The sequence below is a fragment of the Siniperca chuatsi genome, linkage group LG21 (assembly GCF_020085105.1).
Source record: "Siniperca chuatsi isolate FFG_IHB_CAS linkage group LG21, ASM2008510v1, whole genome shotgun sequence".
Taxonomy (NCBI): Eukaryota; Metazoa; Chordata; class Actinopteri; order Centrarchiformes; family Sinipercidae; genus Siniperca; species Siniperca chuatsi.
Window position 1 is genome coordinate 18,453,221 of NC_058062.1, and position 24,177 is coordinate 18,477,397.

A 24,177-nucleotide genomic window follows, 5' to 3' on the forward strand; every position below is an offset into this window, starting at 1 on the left:
TTTTTTTTATCAAATGTGCAAACCCAGTTTGTGGCAAAGGCAAGGGTTACCACTTCAGCACTTTTTTTTTTTTTCACGTATTGGGTTTTAAGAAGGTCAGAAGAAAGGTTTAAAGGAAAAAAATGTGGTTGATTTTGCAATTATTATTTTGAAACACAGAGCAGACCACAAACAGTGAAGATGTAAAGCCAATGTCAACAAAACACAAGGGTTAAGATACAAAACAGCCCAAGTGAATGCTGAACACATTGTCTTCCCTTCCTTATGACTCCAGGTCTGGAGGGACACTGCATGCTAATTGTTTTTTGGTAACTTGACTAATTGCAAATTTGTTGGGGAATTTGCACCACTAAAGTACAACGTCACAGGACAGGAGGAGCCGAAAAGCGCATTTTTGCCCTGGGGCCCCCCTAACTAGGTTAAGCCGGTCATGTATGTCACAAGCATGTTTTAGGACTTCTGAGGATATGAAAGTGTCTCATTGCAACACTGTCTCCTTTTCCCTGTATTCCCCATATTACACAGTCCTTTCCAGGAACCCGAAGAATTGACAGGGATATCAGTTCCTTTCTAGGAAATTATTAGGAAATAGTGTTTTCAAGGCAACACAAGGATTCAGTGAGGCCAGGTAGTAGCTGCCTGGAGTGCTGGTGCTTCAGTCTCAAACCCTGCAAAATGATGGAATGTGTCATACTTAAATAAATACATACACATATAATGCATAATGAATAATAATTCAACACTTTGAATAACACACAGTTCAAATTGTGTCTGCTGGTTTTGACAGCGCTTCCATGGTTACAGATGTTTATCTAAGTAGTATCCTGTGCATTACTCAACATCTGACTCATTGTTACCCTACAAGGTCTTCTGTAGTGCCTTTTGAGTTAGGAAGATAACATCCATACTGTATGTGTGTGTGTTTGCACTTACACTCGTATGTTGGGCAGCAGGCAACACGTGGCTTCGTGTTACCGAGTGTGAGAGCAGCACGAGGGCTTCGGCCGAAAGCCTCAAGTGACCCATGTTTTTACAGTGAACACTTGCGCGTTTGTGTGCGCACAGGCGACAATGAACTGCATGTACTGTATCATATCACATATGCAAACCCCCCGAGCAAACATGCTCAAGTTGACAGAGAGATACACTCTGAGCCCCTTGCCCCTTACTGTTTGGCCACCTTTGGTTTCTGATAGAGTCACAGTACAGTAGCTGCTCCAAACAAGACTTTGTTAATGTGGAATTTTCCACATGAATGTTGCATTATAGTAAACACTCTCTCTGGCTTTGGTTAAATTCTATGACTTGTAAGGTGTTGTTGTCTGTAGTGACAGCAATACAACACTGTTTGACAGTGTCTTTGTAACGCTAGTGACAGTTCAGTTTTATAAAAAGTTAATGAAGATTAAAGGAATAGTCCAAAATGATAGGAAATACACTACACAGAAAATTTGATGAGAAGATCAATACCATTCTCATCTCTGTAGGCTAAATAGGAAGTTATCTTAACAAAGACTGGAAATAGAGGGTAACAGCTAGCCTGGCTCTGTCCAAAGGTAAGAAAATCCACCTACCAGCACCTCTAAAGCTCATTAATTAACATGTTATATCTCGTTTGTTTAATCCAAACAAAAACCAAGGTGGATTTTCTTACCTTTGGACAGAGCCAGTCTAGCTGTTTTCCCTGTTTCCAGTCTTTATACTAAGCTAAGCTAAGCTGCGCTTGCTGGCATTCTCTGCACCCACAACATTACACTGTGCACGAAAGCTGCTTAAACTACATGCAATGATGTGTCACTCAGGCTTCATGAACTTCCCAGCTCAATAAAATGGATCACTGGCACAAACAGCAAACAAACCGTGTGCTGATAGTTGTATATAAGGGAGTAGGCCAATCTGTCGACCAGGCTACTGCCTTCAGGCACACTCATAAAATGAGTGACTGGGAAATTACATTAGTAGAGTGTTGGCCTTATAAGTCACTGGCACCTGTGGGTCTCATAATCCAAAGTGCCAGGAGGTCCCTTTGTATAAAAAGACAAGAGTGAAAACCTGGATATTATGAAACTGTGAAACTGAAGATTTTATTAACTTAAGAAAAGACTGGATCTGTCAGTTAGATATTTCAAATAACTGAAATTGCACTCCACTTACAAAATATCTATAAATTAACGTTTTATTATTGAATTTCTTGGCCCTTTGTCATTTAACTTCAATGTAAAGATGGACGAATTTCCTTTTCTTTTTTTTTTTTTTACCAATGACTGTGGTAGCAATTTTTATTTTAAATGATCAATTACTTCTAAGCTACAGCTGTAACTGAGTTATGATAGGCATGGGATGAATGGAAAAGTCAGGAAATAAATAAAAAAAACCCCAGAGGGTTTAATGAGATGGTTATTTCTTGTATTGAACGAATAGATGTGCAGTCATTTAATACAAGAACATTTCGCAAAATCACAATGTCTGTTTGATTTATGCAACAGGAAGTGAGTTACACCATATTTCTGGTTAACAGTTCATCTTTTGAAATATGTGTATGAAACTCATCTACTTGAGAAAGTGGTTTTGCCTTAAACTTCTTTGGAAATGAACAAACAACAAAAAAAAAAGCATGTCAGAGAGGATCTTGGCACAACACTTGTCTCCAAGGTGAAGCAAAAAAAAAAAAAAAGTGTCACAAAATGAGTTCTATGTCTGATGTTTTGTTTGATAAGATGTTCAAAAAAGACTTGAGACATAAATTCAGATAAAGCAGTCTCTGCGGTTACTGGATTCTTTTTATCTGTAAAGCGAGTGGAAGCACTTCAGCATCGGTGCATTGGCGGTTTTGTTTTTCTGACATTTCCTCAAAGTGCATTGCCTAATACAAAGCATGAGCAAGTCAGACAGGACTGTGTTGTAGTCGGCTGACTTAGTGGGAAAACAACATAAAGAGGGGAGGACCAACATGAGTTCAACAAGTTCGAGCTGAATTCTTGACATTCTAGCAGAGCCTGTTATGGACCGGCTTACCTTGTAGCTTTGACCTGCAGGGAAAAGAGGTCACACCACCTAAACAGAGCATGTGGTCTCAACTGAAAAACATCTCATGTCTCAGGGGAGCATGCAAATATTTACAGGAGGACTGTAAATCACACTGACTGCCTGAACTAACTAACTAACTAACTAACTAACTAACTAACTAACTAACTAACTAACTAACTAACTAACTAAACTGAACAGTATACACAAATTCAAATACAGCATTTATAAGAAAAGAGTTAAAACGTTAAGAGTCACATTCAGCTGGTAGTACACTGCTAAAGATAAAGACTGTGTGAGAAAGATAGAAGCATTACAAGTTTATTCCATTTGTACAAAGTAGCTAAAGGTTCATTCTCTTAGTCTTAATCCCAGAAATGTCCTTTATTTCCTTGTCTTCTACATGGATCAACAACTGGTGAGGATGCAGACTTTTTGCCTAAGGCTTTAGCTTTAGTCTTTTAGCATGAAATCATGTACAGTGGCATTTCTAGAGTCTGTTGGGGCCCTAGGCAAAAATTCCCAAGGGGCCCCTCCAACCAGCATTCATCACCATTGTGTTATTTCTGACACTATTGAAGAAATGTATGAAATCCAAACTTTAAAAAAAAAAAATTCAGATGTTCACATTAGTAGAATTTTCAAAATATAAATATGAAGAAGAATAAAAAGCTAAATAAATTACAAAATAACATGTCACATTGTGAATTAACCCACATTATAAGGCCAGTGCTCATCAACATATGAAGCATAGATTTAGCAAACGCTGCAACTACATTATGTAAGTTCACAAGCTGCACGTCTGAACACGACGCTGTGCTGAGAGGTGGGGGAAAAAAGTGAGCTTAGAAAACGGGGGAGGAGCGACGGCATCACAGGCACGACTGAGAGGAGAGCACTGAGAGCTGGATGGTGTCATCCGTGGCGGTCACCACATTTTGAGACATTGCTGTGGAGTAAAGTTTGTCAGCCCTTCGGGGGGGGGCCCCTAATGGCGTGGGGCCCCAAGCAGTTGCCTGCCTTGCCTGTTAACATACTGCGCGTCTGATCATGTAGGCTACATAGCAATCAAGTGCGTATTTAAGACCCCTTTTACCAGACTTGTGTTTTAAAATGAGTCTGCTGGAAACATTTAAAAAGTCAGCTGGAGGCAGCGTTTTCAGTCATATCATGAAGCCACCGTTAGCTTGATTAGCTAATGAGCTAATAGTAACATTGCTAGCGTGGTCTTTTAGTCAGTGCACAGCAGGTCAGCTGAACATGCGCAAATGTGCAATTTCTCTACAGGCAAGCATAAAATTCAACAGATATGTAGGCTAATAAAGAGTTGAATCGATTTTTCGTTTGACAGTTAATGAATTGGCAACTATTTTCATAGTCAATTAATCATTTGAGTCATTTTCCAAGCAAAATTCCCAAACATTCATTAGGTCCAGCTCCTCCAATGTGAGGATTTGCTGCTTTTCTTTGCCTATATTATAGAAATAAATAAATTTGGATGGTTGGTCTGACAAAATGACATTTGTTCGACCAAAAGTCACCTTGCGCTCTGACTATTTTTTGACATTTACAGACTAAACAGTTATTCATTAATTGAGAAAATAATAAGTAGTTGCAGCTGTTAGTGAAGATTTACTTTAGTTTAAATTGATATCATGGATCAGTTTTTCTTTTCATTCCATCCAAGATTTAAGCAGTTATTTCAACTGCTTATGAACTCAACACATTCTCAGAACTTTGTGTCAACTGTAATCCTTATAATTAGTGCCATATTACATAGCTCTTTCCACATTATCCTCATGCAGTATCAGCAGTAATAGTTCTCTTTTTTTGGATTTTTTGTGGTAGTAGCAGTACAGTAAATGTATTTTAATAATGCTTGTAGAACAATGGTAGAAGTTGTAAAACCGCAAATTTCCCAGAAGAAAGCTCTACCAGCCCGGCAGTACACACAGCTGTTTATAACACGAACGTTTATAAACTGCATCCAGACTGATATTCCGCAGCCTCAGACAGCATCGTTTTTGCATCCTAGCTTTCTTCATAATTCATCCGCTCTGGGGTGGATTCTATCTGCAGCAGTGGTGGGCAGCAGCATGGATATAAATATCTGTGCCCTGTTCTTGCCAAGTGGGTGGCACAGACAAGACTCACAGCAAGACTGTTTACATCAGCTGACCGGCTTTACAAAAACAGCCACCGGGAGTCAGACAGATGAGCTGGGAGGTGTTAGCCAAAGTTGACGGGCAAAGGCATGTTACGTAAAGTGCCCTGCAGGAGGTGGTGGGGACAAGCTTAAAATACACTCTGAACCAGGCCACAGGGGAAGTCCAGAGGAGGACGGGGGAGGAAGGAGGCTGTCACTCTGCTGACACGGTTAGCTGTTGCAGGAAGAAGGTCACATAGACAGCTATTGATCACCTTTAGCTGAGTGTCACCTTTTAGCACCACTTTCTCTGATCATTTCTCTAGCTTCTGTGTTTTATTTTATTTTTACACACATTTTGGAATTTTCCTCTTCTGTTACCTTCCACTCTGACTCCCTTTGCAGTAGCCTTACGTCCCTTGCTGCCTCTGAGCTTTAATTGCGGTCTGATGTTTTTTTAAGAAAAGCCTTTGTTCATGTTTGCTCCATTATGGCTCAGAAGAAAATCCCTCTGCAGTGACACTGTTGCAGAAGTATGCTGTACCAACACAGTCTCATTAAAGTACATGCCGGCTTGGCCTCATTTCACCTGCTATATAACGTTATCTAATATGATAACACTCAGTGTTAGTCAACCAGCATAATGAAAGATAAGAGTACTGTATGTTCTTATCTTTCTGTTAACCTGCCAGGGGGTCTGCAGATGGAAATTAGCCTTAGGCTATAATCTGGCATATTTACATTTGTGTAAATGTTCATTAATATGCATTGTTCCCCCCTTTCTTTAAATAAATAAAATAAAATAAAATAAGAGGAGCTGTCATCTACACTGTCAGTAATGTTAGATATTAACAAATACAAATGGAGTTTCATAATTAACACATCTTTTTTCTGACTCCTGCACATGTTTATCATATCAAATCAAATTCTGATTAGCTGTTTACCCTCCCTCCTCTTCTCTGTTATCGTGGCTCTGCTCCATCTCTGTCTACAATTACACAAACACATTGCATTATATACACACTGCTCTTGTGACATATTTTGTGTCACTTTTTAACTCAACTGCAACAGTGAAAATGTCTAGCATTGCCCTTTAAGAAATATTTTTTTGGAAAAAATACGCCTATTTGTTTTCTTGCTGAGATTGATACCACTCTCGTGTCTAAATTTGAACCAGCAGTCGGTTAGCTTAGCTTTAACAATTCCTGCAGCAATTTGTTTTTTGTAGGAATTAAGCAAACAAGATATAACATGCTAATTAGTGATCTTTACAGGTGCTGGTAGGCAGATTTTGTTATTTTTGGACATTTTTTATGCTAAGCTAAGCTAACTGGCTGCTGGCGGTGGCTTCATATTTATCGTACTGACATGAGAGTGGTATCAATCTTCTCATTCAGCTCTCGGCAAGAAAGCAAAGAAGCGTATTTCCTAAAATGGCGAACTATTAATTCAGTCTTGATCATTATTTTTCACTTGGCTGGTGACTAACAAAAATGCAGAGAGCTATGCTCATATTATGAATCACTGCTCCCCTGAGACATCTATTCAGAAACACATTTACGTAACAGCTTGTCTATACCACAGACACACAGTCGAGCCTCTATCCAAGGCTCATACACATGACAGATGTATTGCGGTAGCTATAAATAGGCTATGACTCAATTTGTTTGACTTGGGGGGCTGTTTCATAACATGCGGAGCGTGTGCGCGTGTGTCTGTGCGCATGCGGGTTATATGTTTATTGATAATTTGTTGCCAGTGCAGCCGTTTATATATGCTCCCCTACCAAATGTTTCAGTCATTCCTCAGCTTACTGCATCAATCATGAGCTCAGTCTGCTCCAAACTCCACCAGCCAGACGATGTTTTCTTTATCTGGGAAACCACAAGCAGGTAACCTCTCCAACACCGTGTCAACAAAGACCCTGCTGTCTGCTCTGTAACCACACAAAAATTTCAGCATCATTTGAGCGTTGGCCCCCGACACACATTAGAGGGAAACATTTGGAAAGGCACTCAGACCGATTGTGAGTCAGAAGCCAAGTGCCTCAGACCCGCTTTCCTCCTCATGCTTCTATTCTTGGGCTCTGAAATACGTCATGTCGTTTCCAAAGCAACCACTTCTGATCGTTTGGGGCGGGGGGTGTGGTAGCTTATGAAAAGCTCATGAAACAAATTACATATATTGAAGGGGACGTGTCTCGGGAGAATGTGGAAGGATTAATCAAAATAACAGGAAAATCTGCACAACTGTAGAAAGAATGACAAGACTCACACGGTTTAATTAAAAAAATACTTTTTTGAAACTGTAATCAAGCAAATATAAAGTTACTGGAGGGTTTCTCTGTTGCAAACAAATGTCTTCTCAATTCTATCATAATAACTGACACCAGGACAGGGTCCAGCTGTATCCTGAGGTGGTCTAGTTGAGAAGCCATGTGACATAATGATGATAAGTTTGTTGTGTTTTCTTCTGTTGACCCAGAATTCAGAGCAGCCACACCACACTCCAGCCTGCCGTTGTCCCTGTTGTCTCCCTGTATGCTTATTACAGTCTGTATTGATATGCAAATAAATATGAACAAAAATAATGAATTTCATTTGCAAGTAATTTATCTAAAACCTGAGATTAGTGTATTCAAATAAAGAATAATGTGAAGCATGAACAGAAAAAAGGAAGAAAATTTCTGTCAAAAATAAGGGACTGTGTGTAAGTTATTGTGGTGTGGAGGGGTCGTAACTGAATTGTATTTCATCTTATGAAAAAGCGACATCCTCCCCAGAATAATCAATATTGTTTCTGGACCTTCTCCTTGACTTAAAAAGAAACACCCTCCCTAATATCTCAAAATAATAAATGTATGGAAAACATAACAAAATGGTGAATATTCTAGCCTCTCTATTTTTTTTATAAAGAGCTGCTAAGGAAACAGTTTTTTTCCGCCCAACCTGGATACCACTTAATAAGAATATATATGAATTAGATCAGATGATACCATAGACCCATATGATGCTTGAGTCGCATGGCGAGTGTTGGAGACATTTCTTCCAGGCAAATATAACCCCCCAATAATTTTCATATAGTCCCTAAGATGTAAAACTAAGTCCAGCCAAAGCAATAACAGCTAACAGCTTAAGTTTATAAAAGTGTATCTTGAGCAAAGATTTAAAGGGAGATTTGGCAAGTCACACGGGGCTTTGTCAGACAGAGCGTTTGTTTGTCCACGTCACTGAAAATTTACTGTAACAGCACAATGTTATCAGCACCATCAGTCATTTAAGATAACTCTGTGTACACTCAATAAACAGCATTCATCCCACAAGCTGCTGTTTTGTAAACACACCATCGATCTCATTCAGGCACTGATTTACTTCGCTGTCATAATGAACTTCAATTCATAACAAAAACAGATATAAATCCCAGCGTGAGGAGGAGTTTAGGTGTCGGAGCTACATAACATATTTGATTAGATGTCAAGTGAGCAGACGGCTAGGATAGAAGGGGGGTTGGGGCAATTAATTTATTCAATTTGGGAACAAAGGGTGTATAGAGGAGGAGTGCATGGCTATAGCCGGTTATGTAAAGCATGCTGTGTGGTTGCATAATCTGTTCATAATCAGAGGGTAGTACAGATATAGATGGCCCATTTTCCACCTTGGTCATTCCAACATGACAGTGGCACAGTGTCCTGAGTGCTCAGGTTCACCCGAGGCAGCCTTGGCAGAGGGTTTGATATTGTTGGACTTCAGCCATCACAACAGTGCTTGATAGTCATTTCCCATGAAGAGACAATTAATGCTGCATGTTTTTAATTTGTTTTGCTTTTTTACTGCATGAATATGGACAGATGTTAAAGTTGTTTCTGTCGTGAGTCATAATCTATTTGTTTTTTAATCTCTCCGGTCTGTGAAACCCTTTGCCATGACACTGCACAGTATACACACAGCATAGTACAACCCCTCTAAGCCATGTCACATGGATTATATCCAAAGTAGATATGCAACATTAGAAACAATGTTGTTACGCCTCCTTACACTGCCCAGCCTCTTTTGTGTGTATAATCTCTCAGTGTGCCACTTACAAATCACACGGGATATTCATGTTTCCCTTTTTGTTTTCCTTCCTTTTTTAATAAATCTTTTTCGAAATCTGCAAAAGTGGTGCTTCTTATAACTTTGGATCTTGGCTCAGTATCAACAGATTCATTGTTGTGCAGTGCAATGTAAAGTCTTATTTTTACCTCATGAGCCAATATTGCAGATTGACACTTTGCGTGACTTGACTGTGCAAGTTAGGGACTGTCTCAAAAGTGCATGAAAAATGGCCAAGAGTACTTTTTGTCAATAACTTTGTCTTTGTACTGAAGTGTAGCGCTAGTTAGTCCTGTATGATAAGGAATAATGTAAGATCAGACTTTTCTGTCATCCTAACATAACCTTGTTTGGCTGCTTTCGTACTTGTTTGTATTGTAAGTAAAAAGTGAAACAGTATGTACAACTAGAGAAAAGGCTTTAAGGATCAGGACTAAAGCTGGCTTCTCCGGGCTGCACTAGGCGAACTTGCACAGGGGACGCTTGTGTAGTTGTTTCTTTTATTCTTCCTTGTACTGTAGTACATTTACGGGGTTAGGGTTAGCTCCCAACAGGAGTTGACAACCGATCAACTTGCTTGATGCGTAGGTCTGCACAATATGTTACTACATGCCTCTGCGACCTACGATTACCCACAACACCCTTCTCTGTGTAAGTTTGCAGAGACGTTTACATGCATCCGGGGACTAATATATTTTCCGGTTTAACCGATGTGGCAAACGTAACACTCTCTCAGGTAACATTGACTGGGGTTGCTGGAGTGTAAACTTTCCCAAATCCAGTAAAGAGCAGTACAGAGCTGCTAATGTTAGCTTAAACTCTGATAGCATCCAGGACCAGCTTCCACACACTAAGGATTTACTAGTCATGAATGTGGCTTATTTTTTTAAATGTAAGCTGTAACCCCACAAACTAATGTTTGTGTATCTAGTACTCACTCTCTTACATTTTAAAGAAACTCTTGCATATTGAAATTCTTACTTTGTGAGTATAATGGCAACCATCACAATATGTCTTTTTTTTCCCTGTTCAGAGCAGCATCTTTGGTACTTTGAGGGCAGTTTGGAAATCTTTGACAGTAATATTACAGCATAAATTTGAGAATGCGTGACTGTTCCTTTTATTTTGAATGTTGTCCAGAAAAGTCTTCTTTCTATTTCAGCTGCTACATGATGCTGCCATGGTCATTATAAAAGAAGAGTCTCATGCTCCTATGACCAACTGAGGTCAGGTTTCCTGAAATCCCTTTTTGCTCAAAGTGTATAGAATCTCCTTTTCAAATCCACATTGAAAACATTATTGTGAACACAGCAGAAAATAATGTAGATGATAGAGGCATAAGGATCCTGCAGAGAAGTCTTGCAGGATGGTCAAGCAGTTCCTGAGGAGTTTCTTATGATGCTATATAAGGACTCCTTGCTAAATATTAGCATTCTGTCACAACTCCATGTATCCATATATACATATATCATGAAACAGACATTAACAGAGATGTCTTAAATGATAGCAATGTGTTGCCTCATTTATGCTCATGACATGAAGGTTCGGCCGGTCGTAGGAACCTCGGATACAACTTTCCACACCAAGGAACGCAGTGTACTGCAGAGTGTACTTTTCCTGACCTTGCAATTTTAAAAATTCTTTAAATAGTCTTAACTTAATCCTGATACAGGAACCATGCTGGATGTATTTTCTAATATTTATGTAGCTTTCTATATGCTGTGACGCAAAAAGACTTAATCCCATTTGACAAGTAATCTTTGTTTTAGATTTTCACAGCAAAAACAAAGTGCTTGGTTATGCATGTTTCATTCTCCTTGTTTCATTCTCCTCTCCTCCTAAGCAGGCGCCTTATAGGCTGTTGTATTGACTAAAGTTTGTATGTATCTGACTACCATTCTGTTGACAGCGCCTCTTGAAATTTCAAGCATTTTTGTTACAGACCTAATTCCCACCACAGCCCCCACCACGCTGAAAGCTCTGAGAGTGGTTATTGTGGGTTCTCTTGGGAGGCTTCTTTTTTTGGTTTAACATTCACCAAGGATGTGATCTTCACTTTTATGTAATGCCGACTGCATCCTAATCCCAGCGGTGTTCCATACAGTGGATTGAAAGGATTTTCTTGAGAGTCGAACGAGAATACTGTCATTCCTTTAAATCCAAAAATAGAAAGGGAGGCAGTCCAGCAGCAGCCACTAGAGAGGCAAACCATGCAAAAAGGGCTTTGAACAGTTGGCTCAAAGAGCTTAACCCAAAGTGAACTGCTCCCCTGATGCTCAAAGCCAACCGCCCAGGCCAGCAGCCAAGAGATGGAAGAAAAATTTAAGAGATCAGTTGTTTACTTGTTCAGTAAAAGTCTCTGCAACCTAAGACCACCCTGCTCATCCACTGATCTGACTACTCACCCTAATAGCAAAACTTCCTGCATTATTACACAAATTACGTAGTTACATATTACTAGAAGCAATTGATATAGTAAAGAATTTTTTTTTGCAGGCAGTGTTTTAATTTTTGACAGGATCCATGCCTTTCTTACACCCTGCCACCCTCATTACGAAAGCAGTGCAAAGTAACTATTTATGTGTAATAATTATACTCATCACTAACTGAGTACTTTCTAGAATCATCAATAAAACTGTCATTGAAGCAGATTTTGGTTTAAGTACCAGCTACTTTCGGAAAGGCAAGAATTACAGAGTAGCTTGTGGTTATGCTGTTCAGTCAGGAGGATATTCCAGTTTGCGTTGAACCTCTTTTCCTTCTTGGTCACAGAAGATGGTCACTTCTTCAGACAGTATTAGTGAACTGGAGAGTGACTGGTTTGTAGGGTTTATTTATATATATGTATTTATAGCAAATAGTTTACAGAATCCTGATTGTAACCATTTCCCTTTGACTCTTTCACAACAGGCCTCTCAGACTAGTCTTCAGAAGAGATTTACTGGACAAATTTTCAACATAAGTAATCTTACCTCTACCAAAGTGATCTTTAGCCTTAAAGGAACAGGTCACCATTTTGGGAAATATGCTTATTCGCTTTGTCGTCGAGAGTTAAATGAGAAGATCAATACCACTCCCATGTCTGTATAATAAATATGAAACTAGAGCCAGCAGCCAGTTATCTTAGCTCAGCATATAGTTTGGAAACAGGGGGAAACAGCTCTGTCCAAAGGTAACAAGATCTGCCTACTAGCAGTTCCAAAGCTCACTAATTTATGCAATATAACTGGTCTATTTAATCCGTACAAAACTCGAAGTGTAAAAACAACAATTCGCAGTTATACAATTCAAATGCAGAAGGAAATGGCAAGTTCCTCAAACATTTATTTCAAGAGAAAATCATTCTGCTTTCCAGAGAGTATGACACAGTTTAACCCAGAAGCTTAGAAAATAGACAACCCAAGGCAAGGAGACAAAGAGTAATTGAAGCCATGTAACAAACACACTCATCATCTTATCATGCACGACTTCTTTATATTATTGTTGACTGTTGTAATGTGGGCTCATGGAATCAGACAATTGAGTTTTCATCGTGCAAAAAAAAAAAGGGCGAGAGGAGGAGGAGGAGGAGGGGAGCGTGAAAGCAAATAGAAGGGTTTGTTGAGGACAATGGCTCAACTAAGCAGGGCCATCTGAGGTCTGTTTATTCTGTCCTTACCTCATGCTCCCACTACCCAATGTTTATTCATTCATTTCACTTCAGTAATTCAAGAAGAAGAACAGGCAAGATAAACTCTGAGAGCATGTCCCTGTGTGGAATGAGAAAATATGATGAAATATGCTCACTCTATGTAAACACACATAGGGCAGTGTATTTCTTTACATACTGTAACTCAGTGGCTTCCAACCTCTTTTGTCTGATGTACCCCCACAGCCCTGTCAGATGGACTCAAGTACCCCTTCATCGACACCACCCAGGTGTTGAATTCATTTTAAACTAGATTATGTTAAACACTGTTTATTATATAAAGGTGCATATTGTTACAAACATTTTTCATACAATTGAAACATCAACGTTTCGGTTGGTTTTGTCAAGTTTGCATTCGTACTATTTCTACTTGGGAGTGGCAGAAGCTGTACGTTTCAACCATTTATCCATTACTTTCGATGCTAGATAACTATCAGCCATTTATCCGTTACTTTTAGCTGACTATCAACCATGGGAGAAGTTTGCCCTCAGGGCTTTCTACCATTTACTTTTAGCTAACAATTTCAACTGTTTATCCATTACATTTAGCTAACTATTTCAACCATTTTCCCATTATTTTTTATTTAACTATCAACCATTGATCTATTAGCTATTTCAACCGTTTACTCCATACTTTTAGTTAACTATTTTAACCTTACTTTAGTAATGTATGTGCAAGGGTTTAATTTGGAGTCCAGTGAGAGTTCCTTGATGATGGATCCTGACGATGGGAAGTCGTGTGGGTGGAAAGAATGAGTCATCCATCATCTGTCCATTGCGTTAGGTTGCTGCCGCTGGTGCAGAGCCGAGTCGAGCCCCATCTCACGGCGCTGAAGGAGCGGTGATGTCAGAGCTGTCACTGTTCTACTCTCTCATCAGCACGCATTCACAAAGCTCTTGGTATTTGTGTACTTAGGGCAGGGTGGAATACAATAATAGCACTGAGTGGAGAGTAATGTTTTCATTTAGCCCCCTGTCTCTGTGTTGTAAGCCCTATGTTAGCCATATTTTCTTTTTTTTTAGCTGTTTTCTGGCTGGAAACTTGCATATTACACTGCCGAAAGATGGACTGAATGAAGCAATGAAAATGAACTTGGGGTTTTCAAGAAATGTGGGGATACTATGTGTCCCGGAATATACAACTTGAACAGATTTGTTTCTTCCTCAAATCCTTTTTCTAAGAAAGTATAGAAAAAGATAACATTACTTATGTGAGATTCATCTCCCCAACGTGTTGTTTGTGTTTTCCCTGGAGCAGTTTGCTTCTTTTTTAGAACAACACAGCCTTAATGTGCTATGTACATGACAGCCCTCATGAATGACTCAGAGTGTTAGCCAAACATCTGAAATTACCGCCCACATGCTTATTGCAGAGAATGACGCAAATGTGCTCTTAAGCAACTTTTTTTCTTCATCTTGGTGTACAAGGAATTGATAATACATGTAACTGGTGGCTCTAGCTAAGTAACTCATTGTTGGATAAATTACATAGGTTACATAACTACTGTACTTTCCCAGCATATGTTTACCCTTCCTATGAAGTGACTTCTTGGTATTGTATTAGCAATCCTAAACATGCATATGAACAATTTGTCGGGATAAAGTGATGTTATGTTACAGGTTTGGGTCAAAGGATCTGGCTTTTTATATTTTGTAATTTTATCTTAAATTCTACATGAAAAATACCCATATATCCAGCTGTTTATAGTAGTGCTTGCAATACTTGCATACTCTGATTGAACAAGCACTTTAATTCCCAGAATTTTGTCTAAAGACATGTTGTCTTAATGTTGTCTTGAAATACTTTCTCTTGATTATTAAGGCTATACTGCCCTCTTCTGGTAACTGATACAAAACCTTCACATTCAGACTAAGTGGATAAATTGTTGTAATTAATATGTTTTTGTTATGCGCATAAAAAGAAAAATTTAACAAAGCATCAACTTCCTCTATATGGAAAACAATACGAAGAATCAAATGTAGTTTTTTTACTATCACCATTGCAAAAAATATCATAAGATCATGTAATATTACCAAGATTAAAATTCACAATGGTATGACATGACATGGCACTCTGCTGTCTATTCTTCTAAAGTCTTTTGATGATGTTAGATGAAGACCTAATTTTTATCTTTACATGTAGATGCTTTATATAGTGCATACACATATGTTGACAGACTGTATGACATAATGCTGTAAATATAAATACAGACCATTTCTTCTGCCCCATCCCCAAACCATCCCACTCCACCACCTCATCTACCCATCTCATTCTCCAAAACTCTCCCACTTACTCCACCAGATTCTTTACTTAAGTAAAAGTACCAATACAACAATGTGAAATACTCCATTACAGGTCAAAGTCCTGTATTGAAAATCCTACTTAAGTAAAAGTATACAAAAGTATTATCAGCAAAACATACTAAAAGTATCAAAAGTAAAAGCACTTGTTGACTTGACTGATATGACATTAGATTGTTCTTACGAATGCATCAATGTGTAAGCAGCATGTTACTGTTGTAGCTGGTTGAGGTGATGCTAGTTTAAACTACTTTATATACAGTTAGCTAGTTCAGTCTAGTGCTTATCAACTTAGGGGTTGAGTCGGCTCCAAAGGGTCACAAGATAAATCTGACAGGCTGTAGAGATGAAAAAATAAATAAAATGGAAATACCTCAGAATTGTACTGGTGGTTGAAGAAAGCCTGACTGTGCTGCTCACCTCTGTTGTCAACAGGAGGGATGAGGCTGGTGTCTCTTAACAGGACACACTGGGAGGTCCCACTCTAAATGCTGATGCATCAATTCCTTAGTGCTGCTGATCCGTGCCACAGACAGACAAGAAGAACAGCACCTTGGCTGTCATTGCTCAGGCTCACTTGACACCATCTGCATCAGCCTTTTGTTCCAATTATGTAGAGGTTCAGCAATATCAATTTGAGGCTGGATTCAAAGAAAGCAAGATATGGACTTCATGTATGCGACCTTATAAGAATTTCCATCAGAGCCATTTTAAACGACATCTTAAAATGTCATAACAGCTGGAAACCTAGGCCTTGGCCGTGTCTGCTGTTCGTGGGTTGATGAGAAGAGCAGCCAATTAACACTGGGAATGCCTGAGCCAGGAAGGGCAGAGTGAAAGTCCTTCCTCCCTTGGCAGTGACTGGGGCTGACAGATGGTACTAAGGGCTAAGCTGTGTGCTTCTGTCTGTGGAGATTAGACACCGAGCTCTCTCTAATAAATGTGATCACAGATCAACTGGGGAAAGTTTTCCCAATGGCTTCATTTACCATGGACTTCTTTTTTTAATTTTGGCCATGACACAATCTATTCATCAGTCTATTCAGGCTTCTCCGCTGCCACTTGAATTTACAATCAGCTCAGTGATTGGACCCTGATGACATCATCAGGGTAATTTTTTTCAGACTTTAGAAAGCTCCCCCCTACAGCCACAGAGGACATTAAACTGTGTTTACAGGCTGAGCAGTACTCTCCTTGATGAGTAAGCTGAACTTGATGTGTAACATCGGTGGTTCTGAAAGTATATAGCGTTAGTTTTCTATTTCTAATAATTGTGTACATGAAAAAAAATCACAAATCATAAAAACTGTGTTCTGTTGTGGAAATAAACTTCTTAATTTATTCAAAACCCAAAGCAAAAGATCAATTGGAAATTTGCATTGGGAACTGCATCGAAGAAGAAACGTACAAATGGACATCATCATTACAACATTGTTTCCCAATTTGTTGAACTGTAAATTGAAATTTGGCATCCCATTAAAAATCCATTAACCCTGTGACTACAGTAAAAGGACTGGTATTGTTTACATAACTCAGTTGATGGGATTAAAAGAGAAAAATGATGAAGAGAATGATTGAAGTGATACTTATATGAATAAAACTATTTAAACTACTGTTTAAAGATATCAAAAAAGTATATTTGACAAAGATACAAAGCAGAGTTAGAAGAGCCAGAAAGCATTCAAGCTGGAACTACTTTCAGGATTTTGGTTATATTGATTAATCTTGGACTTGCATAGCTCTAGCATTGCAGATTGTAGATATTCTATTTGTAATGTTGAAGACATCATGATGGCTAATATCAGTTCTTTTCCTTTGGCGGCTGCCCGTTGATCAGGCCTGACTCCCAGCGTTGCCACAGAGGAGCCTTCTGGCCTCCTGCTTTGTGAACTTTTGGCTCCTGCTGTGAGATAAGACAAAGAAAATAGCAGGATTTAGAGTGGGAGATTAGCTCCCTTTTTCTTGATCCTCTGAATTTGAGATACATTTCAGAACCACTTGCACTAATCCAAGCATTTGTAAAACAAATAGTATTTGCGAATTCTTCAACCCTAATGTGTTTTTTCATCCATTTTAGATTCCAGCCATGCAGGACAATACCTCATAATCCAGAATGCCACAATTACAGTAACATATTTCAAATTCAGTCCAACTTAACTTCTTTTTTTTTTTACTGATATGGTAAACCTCACCTTTAGTAGGCCTACTCATCAGTAGTTTCTTAGGGATTTCAAAACAATACGTACCAATGAAACGTTTTGATGATAATCCATCCTGTAGTGTTTCCCTGAATTACTGACAATATAACATTTCACACTGTGTTCTTGCCAGTGTTGTACACAAAACACATGCACAGAATGATGGAGAAAACAAGAAAGAAGCTATTTACAGTAATTAGACCTGATGCTTCACCTGTGTCTGCTCAGATTTCATCTGGTCTTTCTTGGAGGGCGGTGGCCAAACCCGTTCCAGTTTCCCCCTGGACTGCTGCCTGTCATCTAAAGAACAGGAGATATGCAGTTTAATATGAAGGGATTTGATTTGAGGCAGCAGTTTCCTTTAAACCATTAAGTATTTCACATGTTTAACTAGACTGAACCTGTGTTGTTTGTCTGCTCTAACTTAAGCAGCAAACTTTAGCATATCTGGCTAATAGTGTTACTTCCAAGGCCAGCAGCATTTCATACTACATTATGTTGTGGGGCTACAGGTTATGTAAAAAAAAAAAAAGCTCAGTTTACGACTAGCACATCCACTCTCTGCTTGAAGAGTGACATGAAGAAGACTTTGATGTGACATGATTTAAAATCTCCAGATTATTCACGGTATATCTGACTCTATCAAGGTTATATTTTCAGTGTCAAAACTGTGCTGAAATGTCCTCTGTGAAGATATCACAGTTTATTTAGGTTATACATTCTCATACAGTATTGTGTCATGGCTGGTTAGGATAACACACTACACCTTATTTGACCTTGAGTCATTTCCCTTAGTTTAGCCCACCCCCAGACATATTAAATTGCTGTCAGATGTAGCGTCATCATCATCACCTTGAGTCAACCCACACATCATTATCCAGCCGCTGTGGCTGAAAACACTCCCTAGTTGGCTGCACTGTTTTGTCGGGTCTCCAAGCTCTCCTGCTGTGCATATAGGCAACAACAGCAGACGTTAAAAAAAAAACAACTGTACATACACACACACTTGCTGCATTTCTTTCAATAAGACCTATCAACTGTCTGAAGTCATTTGTATTTACACAACACTATAACTGAACCAGAACTGCCCCTGGCACAAGCTGGAGTGCAGATAGTAGCCTTCGTGTTGTCACTCAGCCCCCTGGCATGTGTTGACTCAGATCAGGCTGCTTCTAGAGTGATGTGCCCTTAACCGTCTGTGACAGGGTTGACACTAAGTTGTCGATAAGACTCCTTAGATAACAAGATGTGATGCTAATGTAGAGAGGCACTCATTGAAGTGCTCAGACTGAGTGTCAGAAGGCTGGGAAGTGCAATGAAAAAGGATCTAAGTGACTCTTATTAGACATACTTGTAGTTACATGATGCATCTTAGCAACCTGATGGAAATGATCCATACGTGTTTTAATATTTTCCACACAATTTAGGTTGCTTCTACTCTAATCTTCGACTTATGCAAAAGTAGCAATGAAATAATGTAAAAATACTACATTACAAGTACAAGTCATGCATTCATAAGGTACTTAGTAAAGGTACAGAGGTATCGAAAGGAGCAAAAGTACTTTGAGATTGATATTATAAATGATATACAATGCAATACAATCTATAACAATGCATTATATTTTATAAGCTGATCATATGGTTTAGTATGTACAGTAAAATCCTTTGCCAAGTAATTGATAACTATATCTGACAAATAAATGTAGTGGAGTAAAAAGTATATTTGCCTCTGCAATATAGTAGAGTAGAAATATAAAGTAGCATAAAATGGAAATACTTAAGTAAAGTACAAGTACCTCAGAATTGTACTCAAGTACAGTACTTGAGTAAATGTATTTAGTTACATTCCACCACTGATACTCATGTTAAACGTATCACAGAGACCATGCAGACTAACCTGGTACGAGCGTTGGTGTGAATTGTGACTCGTCGCCACTATTCGGCATATTCTCTCCGTACAGAGTGCATCTCTGTCTGCGCAGCTCCTCCTCTCTTTCTTTGGCCTCCCGGATGTCCTTCTCTACTTCTGGCTGCAGAGCCAGGGCTGGACGCAACTTGTAGAAGGGGTTTTGCTCGAGGATGAGAGAGTCTTGTGTCGTGTTTCCTTCCCTAGTTTTGTTCCTTGTCTCCATTGCTGACTTAGAGGCATCAGTGCTTAAGGAGTCCATGCTTCCGTACAGGCGCACGCGCTTGTCTTGTGTTGGGTAGGGGTATAAGAGTGTTTTGTCTCGAGAACCACCAGTTGGGCTCTTTGATCTTGAGACTTCAGGACATTTCTCCATCTCAGATGTCGCTGATTTGCACAGCCTAAGGGAATGTGCTCTGGAAACGCGGCGATTTTTGAATGAAAACATCTCTAGGCTTCGTGTGCGCTCTAGTACAGAAGGGTAAACATGACCTTTCATCAATGAGGTTGGGGGCTTCCGGTGCCTTGTTGGACCCTCCGTGTTATCCTGCTGGAAAGCCTCAAACAGCAGTTTTGTCTCCTTTAATTGCCGAACTTCCCCTTTGCTGTATCCCCCTGGGATCTTCCCCTGGTTGACCAGCACCAGTTCTCTCTGAATCTCTTGACTTATCTCCTTCTGCATCTTCTGCTCGGAGAACTGCCAGTCGCTGCGCTGGCCTGGGCCAACCATGGTGGTAAGTGGCTGAAGCAAGATATTGGTCTTAAAGGGGATCTCTAGCACATCTGGATTATCTGCAAGGTTGAAGAGACCACCAGCTCTCTGCAGGTTCTGCTTCTCCTGGGTTGCCTCATGGATCTGTCTCTCAATAGAGGTCTTAGCGGATGAGAATCTGTGGTGGCTGGATGGAAAAGGAACTTGGGTGTAAGATGTTTCATGGGGGTTGATGGGAGACAAATCTGCAGGTACCCAGCTGTCACTTTGATCATCATCAGAGTCTCTTGCCTTTGTTCTGCCGATCATGTGATGCTCTGGCCCTACAAGCATTAAGGACAAAGACATCCCTGCTTTTGTGTCAATGTCTTTACTCTCATGCTTTTCATTCTTTTCCTTCTCCATCAGGTTCGTCTTTGCTCCCTCATCATCAACAGTGTGAGATCTACTCTCTTCCTTCTCATCATCACCTGTCAGATCCCGTTCTCTGGTTTTCAAATCATCTACTTCAGTCTTGAGCACACCCTTTGTCTCACCTCTTGTGTCTTGGACAACCTGCTGGGAGGTACGAGGGCTCTCTGGTATACTTACATCATGCCGTAGCTGCACCTTTTGCAAACGTTGAAGCAGTTGCTCTCCTTGTTGGATATCAGTAGCTATTCTCCTGCTTCCGTCTCCCTGCTCTCCCTTTGTCACCATCTCTTCAGAGCCTTCAGAGATGGGGAGTTGGGGCACTTGGCTTTCGCTAGCACCACTTTCTCTCCTCACCCAGTCATACTTTGTGAGATTATAGTTCAAAGATCTGGTGTCAACATGCTCTTCGTCATCATTGGACACCTCTGTTGGGATTTCTGGTACCTGTGGCTGATTGGTTTGTGCATCCATCTTGTTTTGGTTGCATTTGCAGAGCTCTGGTGGCCCGCAGGACTCAAAATCATCATCATCCACACTGAGGCTAGATGGTTTTGGGGCATTTGTCTCCACACCGTCGCAGCCAACATTTCCCGTTGTTAGCTTTGAGTCTGTCTCAGCAAGACCACAAATATCCTCCGATTTTGTTTTGTCTCCGTCTTTGTCAAAATGTGTCTCACTTTCCGCTTCAATTTCCTTCCAGTTTTCCTGACCTCCACTCAAAATGACAATATCCTCAGGTTCCCCATTTGATTCTTCGCCTCCTGTAGAGTTATCCAGATGGTGTCTTCCGGATCGATCATAACATGTTTCCATCAGACTACCTGTCCCCTCCATGGATGTTTGGTCTTGATCTTTTGGTAGAGTGGAGTCCTTGTCTTTGGACAGAGATATGTTGTCCATAGACTCCTTAGAAGTATGCGTTGTACTTGCTATCATTTCATCCACCTCGTGTGTTGCCATTAACTGCTTCTCATCATGATGCCAGTCTAAGCCACTGGGATTAGCTTTAGCCTCTGTGGCGTCAGCTGCCCCATTTGAAGGGCTCACACTGGAATTATTCACTGTTGCATCTGTGCTGCCCTCTGCCGGCAGCAAAGGAGCCATGTAGGGTGGAGGAGGTGGTGGGATGAAGACATCATCTGCACCCTCATCATCCATCACACTGTAGTACCTAGGGATCACTGCAGGGGCAGGGGGGGTGACATTGGTTTCATCTTGGAGCCTATCACCGTGGGTTACAGATGGGCTCTCTGTGTGGTCTGTCACAGGGTTGGAGTCCATCCACAGACCACCATCATCCTGGGAGACTAGACCTTGAGGGCTGGGTCTAGGATTTCTTGTTTCCATGGTTACAAGCCTTTGAAGCACTTAAGGGTGTTTCTTCTCTATTCCCCTTTAAGCGCCTTTAAGTTTAAATATGAGACACATGAGAAAATGTCACTGAGGTTGTTAATAAAATCCGATTACAAAACAGAACTAGCTTTTTTATATCAAGATTGGTCTATCTTCCTTTTAATAGGGTCTTTAGCTAGACATAATGAGGATTTGTGCTGGGTTATGAGCAAAATATTTTCATCATATTTTTGTGCTGACTGCTTTGGCCAATAGGGCATGGCTGAAACCTGCTAGGGGTCCCTGTAGCAAAAATTAGTTTTTGGGCCCCTGTAACCCCTCAAGATAGGGTCAAGATCCGGTTGTTTGTTGTCTCGCACATGCAGGAGGACGCACATGCATGCCCGGGTCACCTGATCTACAGGTGGTGGTAACAACAAGAAACGCAGCGATGCACCAACAAAGGCAGTGCAGAAGAAAACTGCAAGCAAGTAAACGTGGATGTGAACAGCGCTGGTTTCAAGCTTTTAAGAAAAATCGGCTTTGCAAATGTTTACGAGGAAGGAAATGCATTCAACACGTTTGTTAGGCCTCAAGGAAACACACAATGTGTTTTAGTGAGTAACACTGAATGTAAACAGAAACTTTATTTTACTAGGAAACTCCACAGGGCACCTTTAAGGCACTTATCATGTAATTGTGCATATTCCCAAACAAATTCTCAGTTACATCAGCACAAACCAGTCGACATACAGTAAGCCTGGAGCTTCCAGGGCCCCTGAAATTCTGCGGCACCAGGGCAGTTGCCTGCTTTGCCCTGTTGGTAATCCAGGCTTGCTACAGCGCCTTCATAAGGATATGAAGTGTGCAGAGCTTTAATTTTTAATTATCAAAATTTCTTAAGATGCCTGTCTTAAAGTCTTCTGCCTAAAGTGATTTGGGATGTATGTTTATAAGGCACCAAAATAATCGGGAGCTACATCACTTTTTTTTTAGCAGGGCATACAGCTTCTGTGTTGTTTTGGTAACTTTTCTCCCCCACTGTGACCTAGCACAGCCAATTCTGCTGACAAAGGGAAAGAGTAATCGGCTTTGCTCTGTCTGTTTTGGCACGCACACTATGTACAGTATCTGCCTGCCTGGCCGGCCACACTCTCATCATCTCACCAGTTTGCCTGTTGAGAATTATGTTTATCCATCATTCTCTCTGGTATAACAGACCTTAACTCGTTGGGCTAATGTCTGTTATCCAGTGACTATTTAGCTGGACATGTATTGTGTATTTACACTGATGCATCATTGAGAACATGGATACACTATGCAGTGTCATTAAATACTTTTTCAAGATATGCTCTTCTTAATGTAAATATTGTCCTGGCATTATCTGGTTCCCTGAGCTGCAGGTTTAAATCTATGAGACTATATTTACACCTGCATTCAGGGGCTTAATGCCAGCCACACTGCATTTTCAAGGATTACCAACAGCAGCACCATAATGTATATAAAGCTCAAGCAACAGGACATATTAATGCACCTTAATGAGCTTAACCTGTTTATTCCATTCTCCTTTCAAGGAACATTTTCTATGCTGTTGTTATGCAGAAGGTTCTTACAGATTACTTTAAATGCTATTCAAAAATATTCAAATATGTTACTATACTACTTCATGATTCCATTATCAAATATTTGGGCACAGATGTGATAATGGTTGTTGTGCTAGTAATGTACACATAGAAATTGTATCATTCTTACTAATATTTAAGGAAAACAAAGTTTTGATGATTATGAAATAATCTTTAACTGTATTTTTCTCGCTATGACCAGATAAAGCTTTACTAATAACGCCTGGCACTCAATCAGGAAGAGAAAAGAGTGATAGAAAAGCAAACAAGTACAAAGGTAAACAAATGATTTCTAAAGTTTGAAGGAAGAGACCCACCTGACTGTAGCGCTGCAGTCATCTTCAGTGCGCGATAGTACCGACCTCAATGGAAATATGAATGATCCAGCTGATCTACTTAGCACCTGTACCCCCGTCCACTGTCATGTGCGCAAACAAAATCCTCTTCTTTGAGAAGCAGTATGCAGTTCAAATGACCCACAGCAGCATTGTAGTGATTCAAGTGTGTCTACTGTTATGAATTGGCACTATATGTATATATATATATATATATATATATATATATATATAACATGCCAGAGTTGAATGGGCCATTGCAAAGCGATATGTATAGTTCAGCAGTCTTACCAGCAGAAAATAATGACTCCTAAATATTGCATACTGAGCAGTAGAAGGAGTTTGACTTTAGTAAAACATTGAATGTCGGCCCCATATTGTTGTACTGTAGAGATGTGGAACGTCTGC

General features: G+C 40.0%; 2 protein-coding genes across 10 annotated transcripts in view; one reads left to right on the forward strand and one right to left on the reverse strand.

Annotated features, from left to right (window-relative positions):
- Positions 1–24,177, forward strand: part of plppr2a (phospholipid phosphatase related 2a) — a 165,467-nt gene that overhangs the window by 41,507 nt on the left and 99,783 nt on the right. The window lies entirely within an intron of this gene.
- Positions 16,562–23,837, reverse strand: LOC122869490. 2 transcript variants are annotated; one of them, XM_044182571.1, is made up of 4 exons: positions 23,752–23,837; positions 19,346–21,883; positions 17,663–17,748; positions 16,562–17,153 (listed from the first exon to the last, which is right to left on the reverse strand). In XM_044182571.1, the coding sequence occupies exons 2-4, from the start codon at positions 21,825–21,827 to the stop codon at positions 17,052–17,054; spliced, it is 2,670 nt and encodes an 889-aa protein (XP_044038506.1). In that variant the 5' UTR covers positions 21,828–21,883; positions 23,752–23,837; the 3' UTR covers positions 16,562–17,051. The 2 variants fall into 2 exon arrangements, with proteins under 2 accessions (XP_044038506.1, XP_044038507.1); XM_044182572.1 differs by lacking the exon at positions 23,752–23,837 and having other exon boundaries at positions 16,562–17,150; positions 19,346–21,925.

Coding starts and splice junctions, on each gene's coding strand:
- LOC122869490 (XM_044182571.1), bottom strand. CDS start 21,827: ATGGAAACAAGAAATCCTAGACCCAGCCCTCAAGGTCTAGTCTCCCAG. Junction 17,749..19,345: donor CACACCAACGCTCGTACCAG/GTTAGTCTGCAT, acceptor CCTGTTCTTTAG/ATGACAGGCAGCAGTCCAGG. Junction 17,154..17,662: donor TGAAATCTGAGCAGACACAG/GTGAAGCATCAG, acceptor CTTATCTCACAG/CAGGAGCCAAAAGTTCACAA.